General features: G+C 45.0%; 1 protein-coding gene across 1 annotated transcript in view; it reads right to left on the bottom strand.

Moving 5' to 3' along the window:
- Positions 1 to 443: 443 nt before the first annotated feature.
- prkcz (protein kinase C, zeta) overlaps positions 444 to 19,595 on the bottom strand; it is a 110,781-nt gene continuing 91,629 nt past the window's right edge. Inside the window, exons 17-18 of the mRNA XM_034537607.1 lie at positions 16,314 to 16,429; positions 444 to 1,619 (exon numbers count right to left, since the gene is read on the bottom strand). Coding sequence (XP_034393498.1) covers positions 1,532 to 1,619; positions 16,314 to 16,429 — 204 coding nt within the window. The 3' untranslated portion in view covers positions 444 to 1,531. The remainder of the gene's footprint in view (positions 1,620 to 16,313; positions 16,430 to 19,595) is intronic.

Below are 19,595 nucleotides of genomic sequence, written 5' to 3'. Positions count from 1 at the left end.
CCTGATGCTTTTAGAACTCAACACTGCCGTTCCTCTTTGTCCTGTCCACTACAGTCACGTACAACGGCCCGGAGCTTTTCTAAAGACCATCTTTTATTCCTTTTAGAAACAACTATAGATACAATACATTATAATTGTATTGATCAGTTTACCAAGAGTTTTGACTGCAGAAAGACGTACGTCTAGTTTGCACTAAGCTGTAGTTGCACCTTGGCGTGGGGATGAAACACACAATGAGCCCAAACATGGAAATGGAAACACTTCTACCAGACAGCACAGCCCACCGGTCACGTGACATCTCCAACTGGCTGCAGATGGTCACGCAGTGGCAGCTGGTGTAGAAGACTCTGACCAAGCCTGTACGCACTGTGGAGGTTGAAGCCGAGGCGCTGCTTTGTTTTTCAGCAGATTTGATGTGTTACTAAAGCTGCCGGCCTGGGATGGGCAGCAGGTCAATCGTGGCCCGTGTACACCTTTTATACCGATACGGGACTGTATGGACGACGGCCATCTGACATTTCTAAACGATCATGGTGTTGTGAAAATGCTTTGTCTCTTACTTGTCAAATCTGATGTTTGCTTGGCACAAATAAACTGTTCTACGCTATTAAAACTAGAAAGATGCAGTCATTTTTCAGGACAGATGCGAGTGTGCTCCATGATTCCATAAAACATCTGAGCGGTCTGGACCAACGCTGTAAGTCTAGCCATGGTATCAGTTGGTCTTTACTGACTGAAGCCAGAATGGGTGAAGAAATGTTCTATCATAGATAAGTGCAATCAGAGCCATGGTAATCAATAAGATCTTAGAGGCACTTCTTAAATAAAAAGAAAAAGTTGTCACCCCCCCACCCATTAGTGAAAATCCAATAAGATAACAAAAAGAAATCAGTTTAGGATGAAAATGTGCCACTTGCATCAATAAAAGGGCATCAATTCTGGATTCACTACCTACAATATAATACACAATAATGACTTAATTTTGTTTCTTTTGTCATTCTACATTCTTGTTTTGTGTGAGGTGTTGCGCCCCTCCTCCCCCAAAATAGAACAAAATTAATCAAAAGAAAAAAAGTGCACGTACAATTTCAAGTTCTTCAACAGAACTGTCATATTTCTCCAGGGATGTGAGATGTGTTCATGGTGGCAGGCACGGAATGAAACAGTTCAAATCATGAAGCTTTGACATGAGGATGGACAACGGAATGAAGCCGAAGGAGAAACAGAACAGAAAAGGAGAAGACAACATAACGTCAGGGAATGTTCTTGAAGTCTTTGTATTCCTTGTAGATACCAAGAAAAGACGAGTTTGGTATTCCAACGATACAATCTGAACGGTCCAGGAAGGAACCTTTCCCATTCTCCAGTTTGCTCTGCCTCGTTGACAAGGTCCAGAGGGTGAGGTCCTCCTTCCTGTTGTCCTTTACTCTTCCTCCTCCTCGCCTTTCAGAGTTGGCTTGTGAGTGTTTTTTGGCTGAGACGGCAGCTTGGACAGACAGTAGGTGGGCGAAGGAGGAAGCTCGTCTCCCCTTCATACAGACTCTTCTGTGGATAGCAGCAGGGGGTTGATGTACTCAAATCCCTCAAACTCTGACTGGTCTATTCTCTTGATGACGTCCCTAAGGAGAGGGAGACAGAGCGAAGAATTAAAGGTGTTGTCTTATCAGCGCGCAAGTAAATCCAATCGGCAAGTTAAACTTCTGTGAATTTTGACCCACTAATTTGCAGCCTGACCAAAAGCAAACCATCTTGATGGTGCTGATCTTTAATAAAACAGAGAGGAATGGTTTGGTAATGGAGGTAAAACAAGCTAGCCCTGCGAGTAGCCACTTCTAGAACCACGTATCTCACCAAGACGCATGGATTGCTCCACCACTCACTGGTGTGACCTAAAGAAGTTCACACTGATGTCGCCAGTGAATCAGATTGGTGCATGTCCATAACTGGTATTCATCACAACTCTGTCTGTCATATTCATTGAATGTGTTGTAACTCTGTAACTCTGTTCATTCTGTACACATGACATCTATTGCTTCTGTCCATCCGGGGAGAGGGATCCTCCTCTGTTGCTCTCCTGAAGGGTTCTTCCCTTTTTTCCCTGTCAAAGGTTATTTTTCTATTTATTGGGAGTTTTTCCTGATCTGATGTGAGTTCCTGGGACAGGGATGTCGTATGTGTACAGATTGTAAAGCCCTTGTAATTTGTGATATTGGGCTATATAAAATAAACTGAATTGAGTTGAATTGAACTCTTTTTTTAAAAGTGACTTGGGACAGTTCTTGAGTGATAATGCACTCAACAAAAACTCACTTTTTGTGTTGGTACCTGCTTCTGCTGTCCTGCAGAAAGTCTACACCCTGGAAACCATCTGATGGGTTAATGTGTCTCAGTTATTTTCACTCAGAATAAATCCTTAAACCCTGTAAAATGGCATCTCTTAGAACATGTCGAGTGAGACAGAAAGAACACGGTGTGGACTAATCAGTAGAGGAACTCAAACTGCTTCTTTGCTTCCTGAGTATGCTGCTTCCATTAACAAAGGCATCACAGGTGAATGGAGCGGAACCCCATAACTAGTGGGCTCCAAATGGCTGTGTAAAAATAAACGTCCTTCCTTAGCAACACTGCTGGCTGCTTCTCCTGCAGCAACAGGCTGTTTACTCATCTGTGAGTGTAAGTGGTGATGGTGAGAGGAGGAACTGAAGCTCAAGAAGGAGGCCTCTCGCTGGGGAAAGGCCGAGAGGCTTTCTCCCTTCAGACACTGGGCAGGAGGCTTTGAAGTTAAAACAATAGGTGTGTTTACTGGCCTTCCCGCTGGTCTACCAGGTGGATGGGGGTCTCACTTTAGGGGCCTCTGCCAGTGTTGAACAGGTTTCAGATACTACCCACAGAGAGCGCAAGGACAAGTGAATGAAATGCTACAGTGTCTTTCCTCAGTTCGCTGACTAGAATACTGATGAAGCAAGTCGTTCTCCTCCATCTGAATTAATGTGAAGTACTTTCACCGTAGGAGTCGGCCAACCACCAATATAAAGAATTACATTTAGAAAATTATTTCATAGAACAGAGTAAGAAAATAAACACAAAGAGGGACACACAAAAGAGAGAGGAGAGGGTTTGGAAGTTGACCAAAACAAATAGTGTGTTCAACCAATGTAAATGTTGCCTCTTTTTCTTTCCCAGGCCTGGATGACTTGAAAGCATTGCCAGATGCAGAATGAAGAGGATAGAAGGAGAACGGGGCAGAGGATAGGAGGGGGTGAAGTGGGAGAGACAGAACATGTATTTTAAGTATAAGTGCTTTTGGAAAACAAATCACATTTTCTTCCAATATTAAACCAAGAAGTTCACTCTACAAGACTGCAGCTATTGTCAATCCAAGTAATGATTGCAACCATCTAAAACATCAATGGTACCAGTAAATGTTCGTATTTCCAGTGCAACTACTGTGTAATACTGATCCACTTTTCCACAAAATCGAGTTTTGATTAGTTCTCATGTTGTATTCAGACTGAATTTGATACAATTAAAAGACGGAAGTGGATACAAATATGTGCTTACTGGCTTTGGGAGGTGAGACAAAGTAAAAATGGTTTAACTATGTTGAATGATGACATAAATCCTTTTATGTCATCAGCAACTCCTACTGGGGAGATGGTGTGAAGTCTAGCAATACCGGACGAGCCTGAGAGATGGTCTTCACTAGTAGAGGCCGACTTGTGAGTCTTGCAGAGACAAGGTGCACAGGGATTTGGGCATTCCAAAAGATAGAATGCTAACTATAATAGCAGTGGTGTATAGTAACGAAGTAGAAATACTTTGTTACTGTACTTAAGTTGATTTTTTGGGATATCTGTACTTTACTATTTACATTTCTTTCACTTTTACTTAACCTTCTTTACTCGCTACAAAATCAAATTTATCTTTAGAAAAAAAATTAATCATGAGACCAACGTCGGGGACTGTGGTGGAACAGACTTCAAGCAAGCAGGTTGAATCAGTGGTGCTAGCTTGCAAGTTAAATCATTGGTTAATCACATTAATGCGCAGTGTTCTCAAAGCCACGTTTTTTTTATTATTCCCAGTGATGCCCAGGATGCTAGCTAGTGAGTGACTACATGAGTAGAATTCCACTCTGCGATGACTGATTTCATGATGGAAGCAGAAATAAGCACCTGCTACTCCCACAACAAACGACGGTGGTGACGAAGACCAACAACGGATTGGAGTATATCTTTGGCGGGGGAGGGGTGGAGACAGGTGTCTGATTTTCTCATTTAGCTATACATGGTGTATGTTAGGCTAACGTTAGCTATCTATCGTAAATCAAATGAGACAATTAGTGTAGTAGACAGATCGCTAGCTATAATCATTGCAGTACTAGTTGGCTAATGTTAGTTAACGTAACGTTAGCTAGCCACCACACCATAGGTTTGACAGCGAGAGCGCAGCATTACGGTTTGAACCGCGTCAGAGTGTGCAAGCTGTGCGCACAGCTGTCTGTGAAGCTGAGCACACCTCTACCTGCCTCAGCGGCCTGTGAAAGGCTGTTTAGCATCGCAGGACGAAAAAGAGCGAGAACTTAAAACTTCTGACTGAAGCCAGAATGGGTGAAGAAATGTTCTATCATAGATAAGTGCAATCAGAGCCATGGTAATCAATTAGATCTTAGAGGCACTTCTTAAATAAAAATAAAAAGTTCCCACCCATTAGTGAAAATCCAATAAGATAACAAAAATAAATCTGTTTAGGATGGAAATGTGCCACTTGCATCAATAAAAGGGCATCAATTCTGGATTCACTTCCTACAATAACTGGATTAACTACCTTCAAACTTCTTTTGAAGATGAACAGGACATTTTTCAGTTTCAAGTAATAACTGGGTTGTTACTTTCGGTGCTGCTTTAGTATTGATCATGTTTTGATATTTGAGTAATTTTGTGGATGATCAGATCGAGTTATGATGGAAGCAGTCGCCCAATTGCAGATTCAGCTTGAGCAAAACCTTTGTCTATTGTGTTCACATCAGGCCCAGAGGAGTTTACAAGGAGTTTACAATATTATGCATTTGTCCTCTACATCCTCTAGTCGGAATGAGCATACTCATAAACGCACTATTACAACTTTTTCATAGCGTCATATTGCTTTTTGGAGAATTATGATGATAACTTCCTAGTAGATGCAAAAGTATACATATGTACAATACATTATGTTGAACATTGTTGCTCCTGGATGGGTCAGAGCCAACCCAATTATTTTCAACACAACTCATTGTCCTTGGTCATGGTGGCCACAGCACTTAAAAGAATAAACTTCATCATTCTAAAAATGCTGACCCTTTGCTTTTTTATGCTTTTTACTTTCAATACTTAAGTATATTTCCATCCATCCATCCATCCATTATCACCCTCTTATCCGGGGTCGGGTCGCGGTGGCAGCAGGTTCAGCAGGCCGACCCAGGCTTCCCTCTCACCCGCAGCACTTTCCAGCTCATTCTGGGGGATCCCGAGGCGTTCCAAGGCCAGCCGGGAGATATAATCCCTCCAGCGTGTCCTCGGTCTTCCCCGGGGCCTCCTACCAGTTGGACGTGCCCGGAAAACCTCTAATGGGAGGCGTCCAGGAGGCATCCTAACTAGATGCCCGAACCACCTCAGCTGACTCCTTTCGACACGAAGGAGCAGCGACTCGACTCCAAGCTCCCCCTTGATGTCCGAGCTCCTTACCCTATCTCTAAGGCTGAGCCCGGCCACCCTACGGAGGAAGCTCATTTCGGCCGCTTGTATCCGAGATCTCGTTCTTTCGGTCACGACCCAGAGTTCGTGACCATAGGTGAGGGTTGGAACGTAGACCGACCAGTAAATGGAGAGCTTTGCCTTCCGGCTCAGCTCCCTCTTCACTAAGACGGACCGGTACAGCGCCTGTTTTACTGCTGCAGCCGCACCGATCCGCCTATCGATCTCCCGCTCCACCTTACCCTCACTCGTGAACAAGACCCCGAGATACTTGAACTCCTTCGCTTGGGGTAGGCAGTTTGCCCCCACCTGGAGGGAGCAATCCGCCGGTTTCCGGCAGAGCACCATGGCCTCAGATTTGGAGGTGCTAACTCTCATCCCTGCCGCTTCGCACTCGGCTGCAAAACGCCCCAGTGAATGCTGGAGGTCACGGTCCGAGGAGGCAAACAGGACCACATCATCCGCAAACAGCAGAGAGGCGATCCCGAGACTCCCGAACCGGATCCTCTCCGCCCCCTGGCTGCGCCTAGATATCCTGTCCATGAAGGTCACGAACAGGACCGGTGATAAAGGGCAGCCCTGGCGGAGGCCAACACCCACCGGGAACGTGTCTGACTTACTACCGAGGAGACGAACACAGCTCCTACTGCAGGCATACAGAGACCGGATGGCCCGTGCCAACGGGTCCGGCACCCCATACTCCCGCAGCACCCCCCACAAAAACCCCCGAGGGACCCGGTCGAAAGCCTTCTCCAGGTCTACAAAGCACATGTAAACTGGTTGGGCAAACTCCCAGGACCCCTCCAGTAATCTTGCGAGGGTAAAGAGCTGGTCCACTGTTCCACGACCGGGACGGAATCCGCACTGTTCGTCCTGAATCTGAGGTTCGACAAGCGGTCGGAGCCTCCTCTCCAGCACCCTGGCATAAGCTTTTCCCGGGAGGCTGAGCAGTGTGATACCACGATAGTTCGAGCACACTCTCCGGTCCCCCTTCTTGAAGATGGGAACCACCACCCCGGTCTGCCAGTCCATGGGCACTGTTCCCGACCCCCATGCGACACTGAAAAGGCGTGTCAACCAAGACAGCCCAACAATGTCCAGCGCTTTCAGCATCTCAGGGCGGATCTCATCCACCCCTGGCGCCTTGCCACCAAGGAGCTTTTTGACTACCTTAGCGACCTCTGCCAGGGATATGGGTGAATCCACCCCAAAGTCTTCCGGCGCTGCCCCCTCTCCGGGGGACATGTTGGCCGGGTTTAGGAGTTCCTCAAAGTGCTCTTTCCACCGCCCGACGATGTCCCCAGTCCGGGTCAGCAGTTCCCCCCCCCTGCTGAGAACAGCCTGGGGTAGACCCTGCTTTCCCTTCCTGAGCCGTCGGATGGTTTGCCAGAACTTCCTTGAGGCCAACCGAAAGTCCTTCTCCATGGCCTCCCCGAACTCCTCCCATGCCCGAGTTTTAGCCTCCGCGACCATCATCGCTGCAGCCCTTTCGGCCCGCCGGTACCCGTCAGCTGCTTCAGGAGACCCCTGGGCCAGCCAGGCCCGAAAGGCCTCCTTCAGTTTGACGGCTACCCTCACCCCCGGTGTCCACCACCGGGTTCTAGGGTTGCCGCCACGACAGGCACCGATGACCTTCCGGCCACAGCCCCGAGCAGCCGCGTCCACAATAGAGGCTTTGAACAAGGTCCACTCGGATTCCATGTCCCCAGCCTCCCTCGGGATTTGTGAGAAGTTCTTCCGGAGGTGGGAGTTGAAGACCTCCCGGACAGGATCCTCTGCCAGACGTTCCCAGTTCACCCTCACTACACGTTTGGGCTTGCCAGGTCTCTCTAGCCGAGTCCCCCGCCATCTGATCCAACTCACCACCAGGTGGTGATCAGTTGACAGCTCTGCTCCTCTCTTCACCCGAGTGTCCAAGACATACGGCCGCAGATCAGATGATACGATTACAAAGTCGATCATTGATCTCCGGCCTAAGGTGTTCTGGTACCAGGTACACTTATGAGCCACCTTATGTTCGAACATGGTGTTTGTTATGGACAAACTGTGGCTAGCACAGAAGTCCAACAACAAAACACCATTCGGGTTCAGATCGGGCAAGCCGTTCCTCCCAATCACGCCCCGCCAGGTTTCTCTGTCATTGCCCACGTGAGCGTTGAAGTCTCCCAGGAGAACTATGGAGTCGGCAGGCGGCGCCCTTTCCAGGACCCCTCCCACCGACTCCAAGAAGGCCGGATACTCCGAAATGCTGTTCGGTGCATAAGCACAAACAACAGTCAGAGCCTTACTCCCCGCAACCCGTAGGCGCAGGGAGGCGACCCTCTCGTTCCCCGGGGAAAACTCCAACACAGCGGCGCTCAGCCGGGGGCTCGTGAGTATCCCCACTCCCGCCCGGCGCCTCTCACCCTGGGCAACTCCAGAAAAGGACAAAGTCCAACCCTTCTCCAGGAGCTTGGTTCCAGAGCCCATGCTGTGCGTGGAGGTGAGCCCAACTATATCTAGCTGGTACCGCTCCACCTCCTGCACCAGCTCCGGCTCTTTCCCCGCTAGTGAGGTGACGTTCCACGTCCCTAGAGCTAGTCTATGCTGCCGGCGATCGGCCCGCCCAGGTCTCCCGCCTGGCCCGCCGCCCGGTCTACATAGCACCCGACCCCGATAATTCTCCCTGCGGGTGGTGGGTCCACAGGGTGACAGCTGCTCCATGTTGTTCTTTCGGGCTGAGCCCGACCGGGCCCCATGGGCGAAAGCCCGGCCACCAGACGCTCGCCGACGAGCTCCCCTCCTGGGTCTGGCTCCGGGAGGGTGCCCCGGTTTCCCTTGTCCGGGCAAGGTGGCTACAATCCGTGGGCTGCTTATCATCAGGGTTTGTTGAACCGCTCTTAGTCTGGGCTCTCCCCCGAGACCTGTTTGCCTTGGGAGACCCTACCAGGGGCTGACGCCCCGGACAACATAGCTCCCAGGATCACTGAGCCACTCAAACTCCTCCACCACGTTAAGGTGGCGATTCAATTGCTTAAGTATATTTAATATCATAAAATTTGATACTTAAATACAGTAAATATGTATTGCTTTTGGGTACTTTATACACCACTGTATAATATACATATGTTGCCTGTGAAACCGATGGACACAACATGACACGTGATTTTGTGGGGCAGAAGTTTGTTACATGTACTAGTATGATGTCCAAACAGTGTAGGTCCTGGATCCTTAGGCTTAGGGGCAATACATAATATGCATTAAGATCCAAGCAGACCTCCATAATCAAGGCCTGGAAAGGACCAAGGCTACAGAAAAAGAAAGTATGCTTCTCTGGAGACTGGGTGAAGCTGCCATTTTTGAAGACAGGGAGCTGGCATAAAAAAACAAAAGCCTCTCTCCCGTTACCCCTCCCCCTTCCCATGCTGGCAAGGGCCCCCAGCAAATCTAGCTTTTAATGTCGCAATGTAAATCTCAAACACGGAGGGTTTACCCTTCTCTCTCCCTACACAGCACCCACTTCTCTTTCTTCTAATGCCAAGCCCAACACGAGTGGGAGAGAGGGGAGACTGGAGAGCTTTTTTGCATCACCCCCTCCCAGAGCAGGAGTGGGCGACATCAGCCCCTCTCCTTGGTAACAGAGGGAAGAGAAAGGGGTGTGGAGATAGTCTGCGAGACGCAGGGAGGAGGCATGCTTCTTCTTTTGATGTGCTGTGGGTGTTTGATGCCAGGTTGATATCTCCACTACTGAACTGGCAGTGCGCTCCCCAACCCTTTCTCCTACTCATCTCCCTCTTCCCTCACTGCACCACCCCAACCGTAACGACAATTGCCTCCCTAGTCACAGACTCCCCTCGTCAAACGCTGTCACAAATGAGCTGGGATGAGCGTCAGAGCCGTCTCTTTGCAGGCCCTTAATGAGCTTCGAGGCTCACCCACTCCAAGGCTGGTTTGACGTTCAGTGTCTAGTGAACAGCAGAGGTGTACAGCATCTTTAAACTGAGCCATGGTAGCTACCCAAAGACATCTGTCATGGTTGCACAGCATGATGGGCATTTAATAAGCTCCAAATTAACACTGGGAGCCCTTGTTGCTCTGTGCCCGGCTATTTCACAATGTCGCACAAGCAGGAAAAAGCCACGATGGTGTCTTTGTTTCCAAGATTGTCTACAACCTTGCTGAACCGGTGGTTAGAATACCAAACATGGCGCCATATATTGGAGATCCAATTCTAATTCTGCTTTATTTCACAGCATGAAGTCAAGAAGGCTCTCAGTGCCAAACTTGCTGTGCAACCGCATACTCTTTGGTTATGGAGAGAGCAAAGACATGAAACCCTGCTGTAACACTACCCTGATGGGCTTGTGCTGCCTGGATCTTAAGGCTTCATTATACCCTTCATTATACCCACCTCAGTGTAGGTGGGATTCTCAGCTGATCGCCGTAGCGATCCTCGTGGAACTGCTGTGACATCAACACTTGCTAAATCCTCTACACTTAATATACAACATAGTACAGCGTAGTTTTGATATTTAGTCATAATAAAGTACATTTTTAAAAATGCAGTCACTATTGACGGGAGCTTGGCTATTTCAAAATGGCAGGTTAGTGCAGGATGTTCCATGTCGCGCTAGTGACAATTTCTCACTGACCCGTCATCATTTTTCCCTAGGTGGCTGCTTTTTTCCAAGATGGCTGCTGCTGTGTTTCTGTGATCGTCTGTGATCTTGTGGTTGGCAATTCTATCCAACATGGTAGGCCGTGAAGCCTAAGGACAGTGCCATGCCACCCAAAGCTTCTAACAATGCCACTGAGGCTATGATGTTATGTCATCATGGCTAAAGTGTGTTTGACCAGCAAAAAGACTTCCACACAAATCTCTGCTTGAACAGGAAACTGTCCATGAAAACTCAAAACATGTGTACAGATCATAGTTGATTCTTCAAACAGGAGGATTGATGATCTGTCAAAACAGGCCTATGATGTTAAAGTGAGTCTAGAAATGACTCAAAAGAATTTTTATGATTTTAAAATGTCATGTAAAACTGTTTTCCAAAATGTTTAATGAAACAAGACAGATTTGGACACAATCTGCAAAAGTTTGATCTCAATCTCAGACAAATCAGACTATCTGGAGGGCCAGACGCCATCATATTGTGGTGGATGGCATTAAAGAGTCTGGTAAAGATTAGGATTGCAACACAATCACAGTCTCATTTCTCAGCTGCTCCTTTTATTTCAGAAACTGCAGATTCTTACTATTTATTACATTAATATTTCTTTAACTTGCATTTTTATGTATAAGATCCTTTTAGGTGAAGGAAATATTCCTTGAAGACGTACTTCAAGGTCAATTCACAGATTCACTCATACTCAACTCGTCAATCTTCACATCTTCATCCTCCTAAATTACTGACTAGCAGAGGTCAATTTTCTTTTAGATTTAGGGGAACCAAATTATGGAATGACTTTTCCCACCTAAAAAAAGAATGTTTTAAAAAGTGCCTAAAAGAAATTGTAATTGCTGTTTTGTAAGAGTGTTATGTATACGTGTTCATTGTTTTCTTGTTTTAGCTGTTATATCGATATTTATAGTTGTTTCACATAGCATTCCCATTCCTTAGGAAATACCAGAGGTATAATCCAACATCCCTGAACATGCTTACTTTCACATGCACACACACTCAACACAATTTCATTATTTTTCTTTTCTTTCTTTCTCTCTTTTTCTTTTGTTGTCTATTTTATGCATATTTCATTTTATGTTTGTAATTTTGTAAAATATTGTAATATTATGCAAATAAATAAACCTAAAACCTAAACCTACTCGTGGTTTGCTGTGTTTTAACTCCACCTTATAGTATCGGCTCAGCTCGCTTGGAACAATGTCGAGATGGTACCAAACTAAGTACCAGTTACTAAGCTAACCTTGTGCTCATGGAAAACCCCAACAGAGTTCAGTTGAGTAGAGCTTCCTGAAGGTTTTTGTTTTCATTTGTCAGACTCAAACTCTTTTTGTGTACAAGTGAATGTCTTCAGGGAAATATTGTCCAACGATTTCAGCCTCATCACCATCTGCACGATTAATTGTGTTGAGACTACGAAGAGTTAAAAGACACAGCTGTTGGAGAGAGGTCAGGGATTTAGTGTTTTGGTGCCAGGCGTTTCACTTTGGTCAGTAATTATTGTGGCCAGAAATATCACGGTAAATACAATTAACCAAATCCTTTCATAATCAGATTCTTACTCATTGCTTCTCATTGGTTGAAAAGCTGTAGGTAGCATCCTAGCCCTTAGGACATCCAGTATAGGACATTATAAAAGATCGTTGGCTTCACCATTGTTTGAAATTACAATCCGTTTTTACAAAGCTCTTACTACATGTCCTAATGTTATTGATGAAAATGCTAATACGAATGCAGTTTGGGCAGAGTGCATGGTGTATAACATTTTTCCATTCAGCTCCTGCTTTTGATCAGTGTGGTTGTTGAAAAAATGGTTTGCTAAAATCAGTCCAATAAAATCTTTGCAGGAAAATTATAAACTTTGGAAAATGTATCCAGCATGGATTGAAATGAAAATGTTGCCTGACATAAGCCTGGTAATATCTATCGACGGGGCCTGCCAAAGCCTTATGGAATCTTGTGACTGCACAGAGGAAAACAGGCCATGCTTGTGTTTTGGTCTGCAGACGTGGAGCCTGCAACCGTCTGGTGTGCCAGATCTCTCCAGCCTTTTCCCTCCTCAGTCTTAAACAAGCGCTCCTGTCAGATCCTGAAGGCTACACGTTCGCATTAATCAGATCAATGTGGATGAAGACGTCAATGTTGGGAACTCGCAGACAGGGATGTTTTTCTTTATTGGATGCAGAAGTTTTCTGGAAAAAGATGGCCCATCCACCCACTGAACATACTTTTCACATATTTGTCAACCTCTAATGAAAAGGTCTACCGATCACCTTTTTTAGCTGTACACATTCACAGCTTCAGCGTGCTGCTCAGAACAGGCTTAGTGGACACACCTCTGAGTTTTTCCTGATCCGATGTGAGGTCCTGGGACAGGGATGTCGTATGTGTACAGATTGTAAAGCCCTCTGAGGGGAATTTGTAATTTGTGATATTGGGCTATACAAAATAAACTGAATTGAATGAAAATTGAACCTCTGTGTGTGTAGTTTCTCCCGGTGTTAGGTGGGTTTCCTCCGAGATCTTTGGTTTCCTCCCACAAATACAATGGCCAATTAACAAGGTTAATTGGAATTTCTCTAAATTCGGTAAATTGTCACCTAGAGTTTATATAAAATGTATAATATATGTATATATTATATATAACATGTACTATATTATGCCCCATATATATAACCCCCATTAAAAATACTTTTTTTTAATTGTCACCTAGGTTTATATATATAATATGTATAATATATATTATATATATATATATATATATATATATATATATATATATATATATATATATATATACTATAGGGTGCTGGAGAGGAGGCTCCGACCGCTTGTCGAACCTCAGATTCAAGACGAACAGTGCGGATTCTGTCCCGGTCGTGGAACAGTGGACCAGCTCTTTACCCTCGCAAGATTACTGGAGGGGTCCTGGGAGTTTTCCCAACCAGTTTACATGTGCTTTGTAGACCTGGAGAAGGCTTTCGACCGGGTCCCTCGGGGGTTTTTGTGGGGGGTGCTGCGGGAGTATGGGGTGCCGGACCCGTTGGCACGGGCCATCCGGTCTCTGTACGCATGCAGTAGGAGCTGTGTTCGTCTCCTCGGTAGTAAGTCAGACACGTTCCCGGTGGGTGTTGGCCTCCACCAGGGCTGCCCTTTATCACCGGTCCTGTTCGTGACCTTCATGGACAGGATATCTAGGCGCAGACAGGGGGCGGAGAGGATCCGGTTCGGGAGTCTTGGGATCGCCTCTCTGCTGTTTGCGGATGATGTGGTCCTGTTTGCCTCCTCGGACCGTGACCTCCAGCATTCACTGGGGCGTTTTGCAGCCTAGTGCGAAGCGGCAGGGATGAGAGTTAGCACCTCAAAATCTGAGGCCATGGTGCTCTGCCGGAAACCGGCGGATTGCTCCCTCCAGGTGGGGGCAAACTGCCTACCCCAAGCGAAGGAGTTCAAGTATCTCGGGGTCTTGTTCACGAGTGAGGGTAAGGTGGAGCTGGAGATCGATAGGCGGATCGGTGCGGCTGCAGCAGTAAAACAGGCGCTGTACCGGTCCGTCTTGGTGAAGAGGGAGCTGAGCCGGACCATTTACTGGTCGGTCTACGTTCCAACCCTCACCTATGGTCACGAACTCTGGGTCGTGACCGAAAGAACGAGATCTCGGATACAAGCGGCCGAAATGAGCTTCCTCCGTAGGGTGGCCGGCCTCAGCCTTAGAGATAGGGTAAGGAGCTCGGACATCAGGGGGGAGCTCGGAGTCGAGTCGCTGCTCCTTCGTGTCCAAAGGAGTCAGCTGAGGTGGTTCGGGCATCTAGTCAGGATGCCTCCTGGACGCCTCCCATTAGAGGTTTTCCGGGCACGTCCAACTGGTAGGAGGCCCCGGGGAAGACCGAGGACACGCTGGAGGGATTATATCTCCCGGCTGGCCTTGGAACGCCTCGGGATCCCCCAGAATGAGCTGGAAAGTGCTGCGGGTGAGAGGGAAGCCTGGGTCGGCCTGCTGAACCTGCTGCCACCGCGACCCGACCCCGGATAAGCGGGTGATAATGGATGGATGGATGGAAAAGTAGATTGGTCCTGGGGGCTATTGGCCACTTATACAATTTGGCTATAACATGAGGCTCCATTTTAATAAAACACTAACACCAACAGCTAAACACTAACATTGACGTGACAAGACAAAAATGTGGTTTGAAGATTAAAAACTTGACATAAAAAAAGGAGACAAATAAAGTTGACTGTTTTTTCTTACAAAAGCGGCAGCACACAATAAGAAGTCAGGGGAAAGTTATCATTATCAATGACAACTACAGGAGAACAAAGACAGAAATGTGAAACCCATTATGACGCAATCATACAAGGACTTTTGACACAGGACTAAATAAACTAGAATTACAGCCCACCGATCGTATGCTCTAACTAGTCATGTTGCAGTTTACATCCAAGTCTGTCCAAAATATCATCACTTCATAATTTTGTCCCATTAGACAATGATTTCTTGAGTTATGGCCAATAATTGGATTTGAGTCCAGCTGTCGCCAGCACGGAGGCATAAAAAATAGCTGAAAAATGAACACTACTTTTAACTTGGGGGCTGGCAATTGCTTCGCCCCATCTGTTGTGACCAACACTCAGCATGTTACTCTGTGATTTGAATCACCCGGGGTTGTGGTCACAATTGGGCCCCTTCACCACATCACCACATCTGGACCTTATACTGAGACTCGCCTCCCCCTACACCGTGGGATGAATGTGGCACTGAGTGTGCAGGTGTTGAAAAAACATGAATGAAAAGCAAACTAGGCTGCAACTTTCTGAGTGGAATACAAACTTAACAGTACAGTCTTCAAACATGTTTAATGTTATAAAGGCACGGACATCAGCCAACCATAGAAGGGAACAGTTTGTCTCCTAGCAACGCCGGATTTCAATTGACACTCAAGGGATGTCATAGGAAACACTCAGAGGCTTGAGAATTAGACATGGTTTCCACTAATATAATAATAACAATGCACAATTGTTGAAGTCTTATTATGGTACTACATCCAGGACATGGTCTAACCTCACACCCAGGACATGGTCTAACCTCACATCCAGGACATGGTCTAACCGTACAACCCAGCTCGTTCACTTTGCTCGGTTTCTTCCAATCGGCTTGTAGCTCCTTCACTTCGAGCTAAACACTCAACAAAATCACGATTGTTTGCTGTGCTGGCTCCTCATTGGTGGAACGAGCTCCCCATTGACATCAGGACAGCAGAAAGTCTCTACATCTTCCGTCGCAAACTAAAAACACATCTTTTTTGACTATACCGTGAATAGGGAAGGTAGAGCCGTAGTAACACTTTAGCAGCACTTAAATGTCTCTTACTGATAGCACTTTGTAGTTTAGCACTTTAGTAGCACTTAAATGTCTCTTACTGATAGCACTTTGTAGTTTAACGTTATTGAAGAAATTTTACTTGCTTGATTCTTGTTGTTCTGAGTTTGGACTCATGGTTTAATGCACTTATTGTAAGTCGCTTTGGATAAAAGCGTCAGCTAAATGACATGTAATGTAATGTAATGTAATGTAATGTAATGTAATGGTTGATTATCATGACTAATTCAAAGGTGATTTTAAAGGGCTGCAAAGATTTTTGTTTAGATGTCTGATGTTTTAACATTTCACGACACTATCAACATCGCAGAGAGCAAAGACCATCTTGACAGGTAATGATTCATCACTGTCAAAGTTGTCATTATGTAGTGTACAGATTGTAAAGCCCTCTGAGGCAAATTTGTAATTTGTGATATTGGGCTATACAAAATAAACTGAATTGAATTGAATTGAAAGAGTGCTCTTAGTGGTTCACATACGGTTGACTTTACTGGGATAACAGTAATTGAATTCAACATGACTTCACGAGGCCGTACTTACGGATCATCTGGCGTTAGCTGCACTGGTTCATTGGTAAACTGTGTGTCAAAGTTTTCGAGGCCGTAGTCATCAGTGATTTGAGGTTTGAAGGGTGGCGTCATCTCTTTCTTCTCCAGCTGAGAGAAAACAAACACATAAAATTCCTGTTATGTGTAACAACAGTTCTTTCTCAATAATGGCGAGTGCAGACCATGTAGAAAAATAAAACCCAAAGCAAAAAAAAAAAAAGCGCAACCCCTGCTTTGATCAAAATAGCACAAAACAGAGGCATCGCTAATTAGCTAAAGGACGTGGAGCCTTATTTGAGTGGTTAAACTTCCATGAGGTGTTAAATGTATCAAACCTTTTTAGCTGACATTTGAAAGCACTGAAGTCTATCCTGAAAGAGGTAATTTGCAACTATGTTTTGTCAAACTAAAGGTCATGAGAATTGTTGCTGCTTTAGAGCCCAGCAATATCCTCAGCTATGTCTTATTATTATTATTATTATTTATAGCGTAGAGAATTTTGTAATAATTCAAAGCAAAAGAAAGTGGGACACTACACTGCTTCTTGTGTAGCATTTACCTAAATTATGTTTGTTACATTTATTACTTTCTAGTTGTAGTAGTGACCCTTTTTTTCTTACTCCCCAAACAATGTTACCAACAATGTTAGTTAGTTAATGTTACACCAGTCATTCTTTCCATTCTAGCAGTACACGTAAACGTTGTAAGGGTTAATTATATCCAGCAGAACCTGCTATATTAATCGGGTCATAAAGCACGCCATTTCCCCTGTTCTAAGCTACAACCCGCTCTTATTTTAGCTGCATAATGAGATTCTATTAGGTGGATAGCAGCAGCCTGTGGTGTACAAGCTGGTAGGGTCGGAAGTAGGCGTTGCACCCCGATGCCGCTGATTCAAAGTAAGGACATGGACAGAGCCTGATGCCAATAGCTCTCCGTTTGAAAACACTTTTAGATAATTATACATTCTTTGGCCTCAAAAGTAATACTAAGTTACTACTATAGAAAGTAAGCTAGCTAGCAGGGTATGCTAACCTAATCAACTCACTTCAGAACAGACGATCAGTTTATTCTATTCTCTACACTTTTGCTCTTGTGTTTTGAAAAAAGCTAGAAAAAGCCATGAACCCCCAAACTCTTTATGTACCAAGTATCACCCTTATGACAGCCCCAGGCATAGCTTTTAGCATGTTCAGAAATCCAAAGTTATACTATACTTCTTGTAGTTTCTAAGTTGTGCTTGGACAGATGTGGTTTCTGTAGATGGCATTGCCCTGACATCCAACACCACTGTAAAGTATCTCGGCGTTATCTTTGACTTGTCCTTTAACTCCCACGTTAAGCAAATCTCAAGGACTGCATTTTTTCATCTACGTAACATTTAAAAAATCATGTGTTGTTACTTCCAGACTAGATTACTGCAACTCCTTATTATCAGGCTGCTCTAATAAGTCTCTTAAGTCCCTCCAGTTGAAAAGAGTTTACATTACTACTGTATTAGCTGTTCTCCACTAACTTTCTGTAAAATAAAATTATTCTCCTCACCTACAAAGCCTTGATTGGTGATGCACCATCATATCTTAAGGAGCTTGTAGTACCATATTGCCCCACTAGAGAGCTGCGCTCACTAAATGTGGGGCTACTTGTGGTTCCTAGAGTCCTAAAAAGTAGGATGGGAGCAAGAGCCTTCAGTTACCAAGCTCCTCTTTTATGGAACCAGCTTCCACTTTCAGTCCGGGAGGCAGACACAGTCACCTCATTTAAGAACAGACTTAAGACTTTCCTCTTTAATAGTGCTTATAGTTAGGGCTGAATCAGGTTTGCCCTGGTCCAGCCCCTTGATATGCTGCTATAGGCTTATAGGCTGCTGGGGGATGTTTTAGGATACACTGAGCACCTCTCTCCTCTTCTCTCTCTCCTTATGGATGAATTTACGTCTCTTCATTGCACATTACTAACTCTACTTATTCCTCGAAGTCTTTGTGCCTGTTGCTCTCCTGAAGGGTTCTTCCCTTTTTTTCCCCCATGAAAAGTTTTTTTTCCTGTTTTTCTTTTTTGGGAGTATATACTGTATATATATATATATTCTTAGTGCAAACACACAAACAAGGTAATGTTGTATTGTAAGTTTCACAAAGCACTTGTATATTATTTGGACAGACATAAAAGGTAATCATTCACCCATTCATACACTAACGGGAAGAGTTACCAAGCAAGATGCCACCTGCCCATCAGGTCCACTAACTAACTTTAACACAACGCAGGCACAGCTACAGGAGCAATTCTGGAGTTAAGTGTCTTGCCCAAGGACACAACGACATGGGCTAGTGGAGCCAGGGATTGAATTGCCAATCCTCTGATTGAAGGAAGACCCTGCTCACCACTAAGCCACAGTCATCCTATAGTTCAATGAGGGATTACTCCCCCTTGAGCTGCTAAATGGCTTAATGTGAAACGTCTTGAGCAGGAAGTATTTCATTTGGAACTAGAAGCCACTGAAATGAATTGACGAATGAATACAGTATTACATTAGAGCAGCCGATTGGTGGGGACAACATGATGTGTCATGTTAAATATATCAAGACAACAGGTAAATGTGGATGAAGTGTTAAGTTTGCATTTACAGCCAATTAAAACATGATTTAAGGCTATGGACAACAATCAACTTTGGTTTCTATAATCAATGACCATGATCTATGATTTTCTAACCTTAAAAGAGCACTTTACTGATTTATCATGGAACTCCTTTAATAATAATAATAATTAAATGTCCAACTTCCGACCTTCAAGCTAGGTGCGCGATGCCAGAAGTAAACAAAAACCATGCTGACCATGAAAAGCTGATGTTTCTTCAGCAAGTATTCACACTGAACTCTATTTTATTCAATACAGAGAAGAGAACTTTCATAGATTTACTGTAACCTGCTTCCTGATAACCCTTCTACATATCAATTTACTATATATATATATCATTTGAACTGACTGCAGGCAAATGTACTTAACGTTGCCTTTGAGCTGATGATTTATCATTTACAATGGGCACTTCCATTGTAAATCACCGTTGCTTCTTCTGACTTTGAGTATCATTCAATTGTACTTTTTGAGTTGCGATTTGTTTGGATCGCAAAATATTCTTTCTTGCCGAATCTGGAGCGTACATTTTATGTGTGTGTGTGTGTATGTGTGTGTGTGTGTGTGTGTGTGTGTGTGTGTGTGTATGTGTATGTGTGTGTGTGTGTGTGTGTGTTTAGTTGCTACAACAGTCCCGGTTCTC

Source organism: Cyclopterus lumpus, chromosome 7 (assembly GCF_009769545.1).
Source record: "Cyclopterus lumpus isolate fCycLum1 chromosome 7, fCycLum1.pri, whole genome shotgun sequence".
NCBI classification, from domain to species: Eukaryota; Metazoa; Chordata; class Actinopteri; order Perciformes; family Cyclopteridae; genus Cyclopterus; species Cyclopterus lumpus.
The sequence above is the reverse complement of the archived record's forward strand: the minus strand, read 5'-3'. Positions and strand labels throughout refer to the sequence as shown.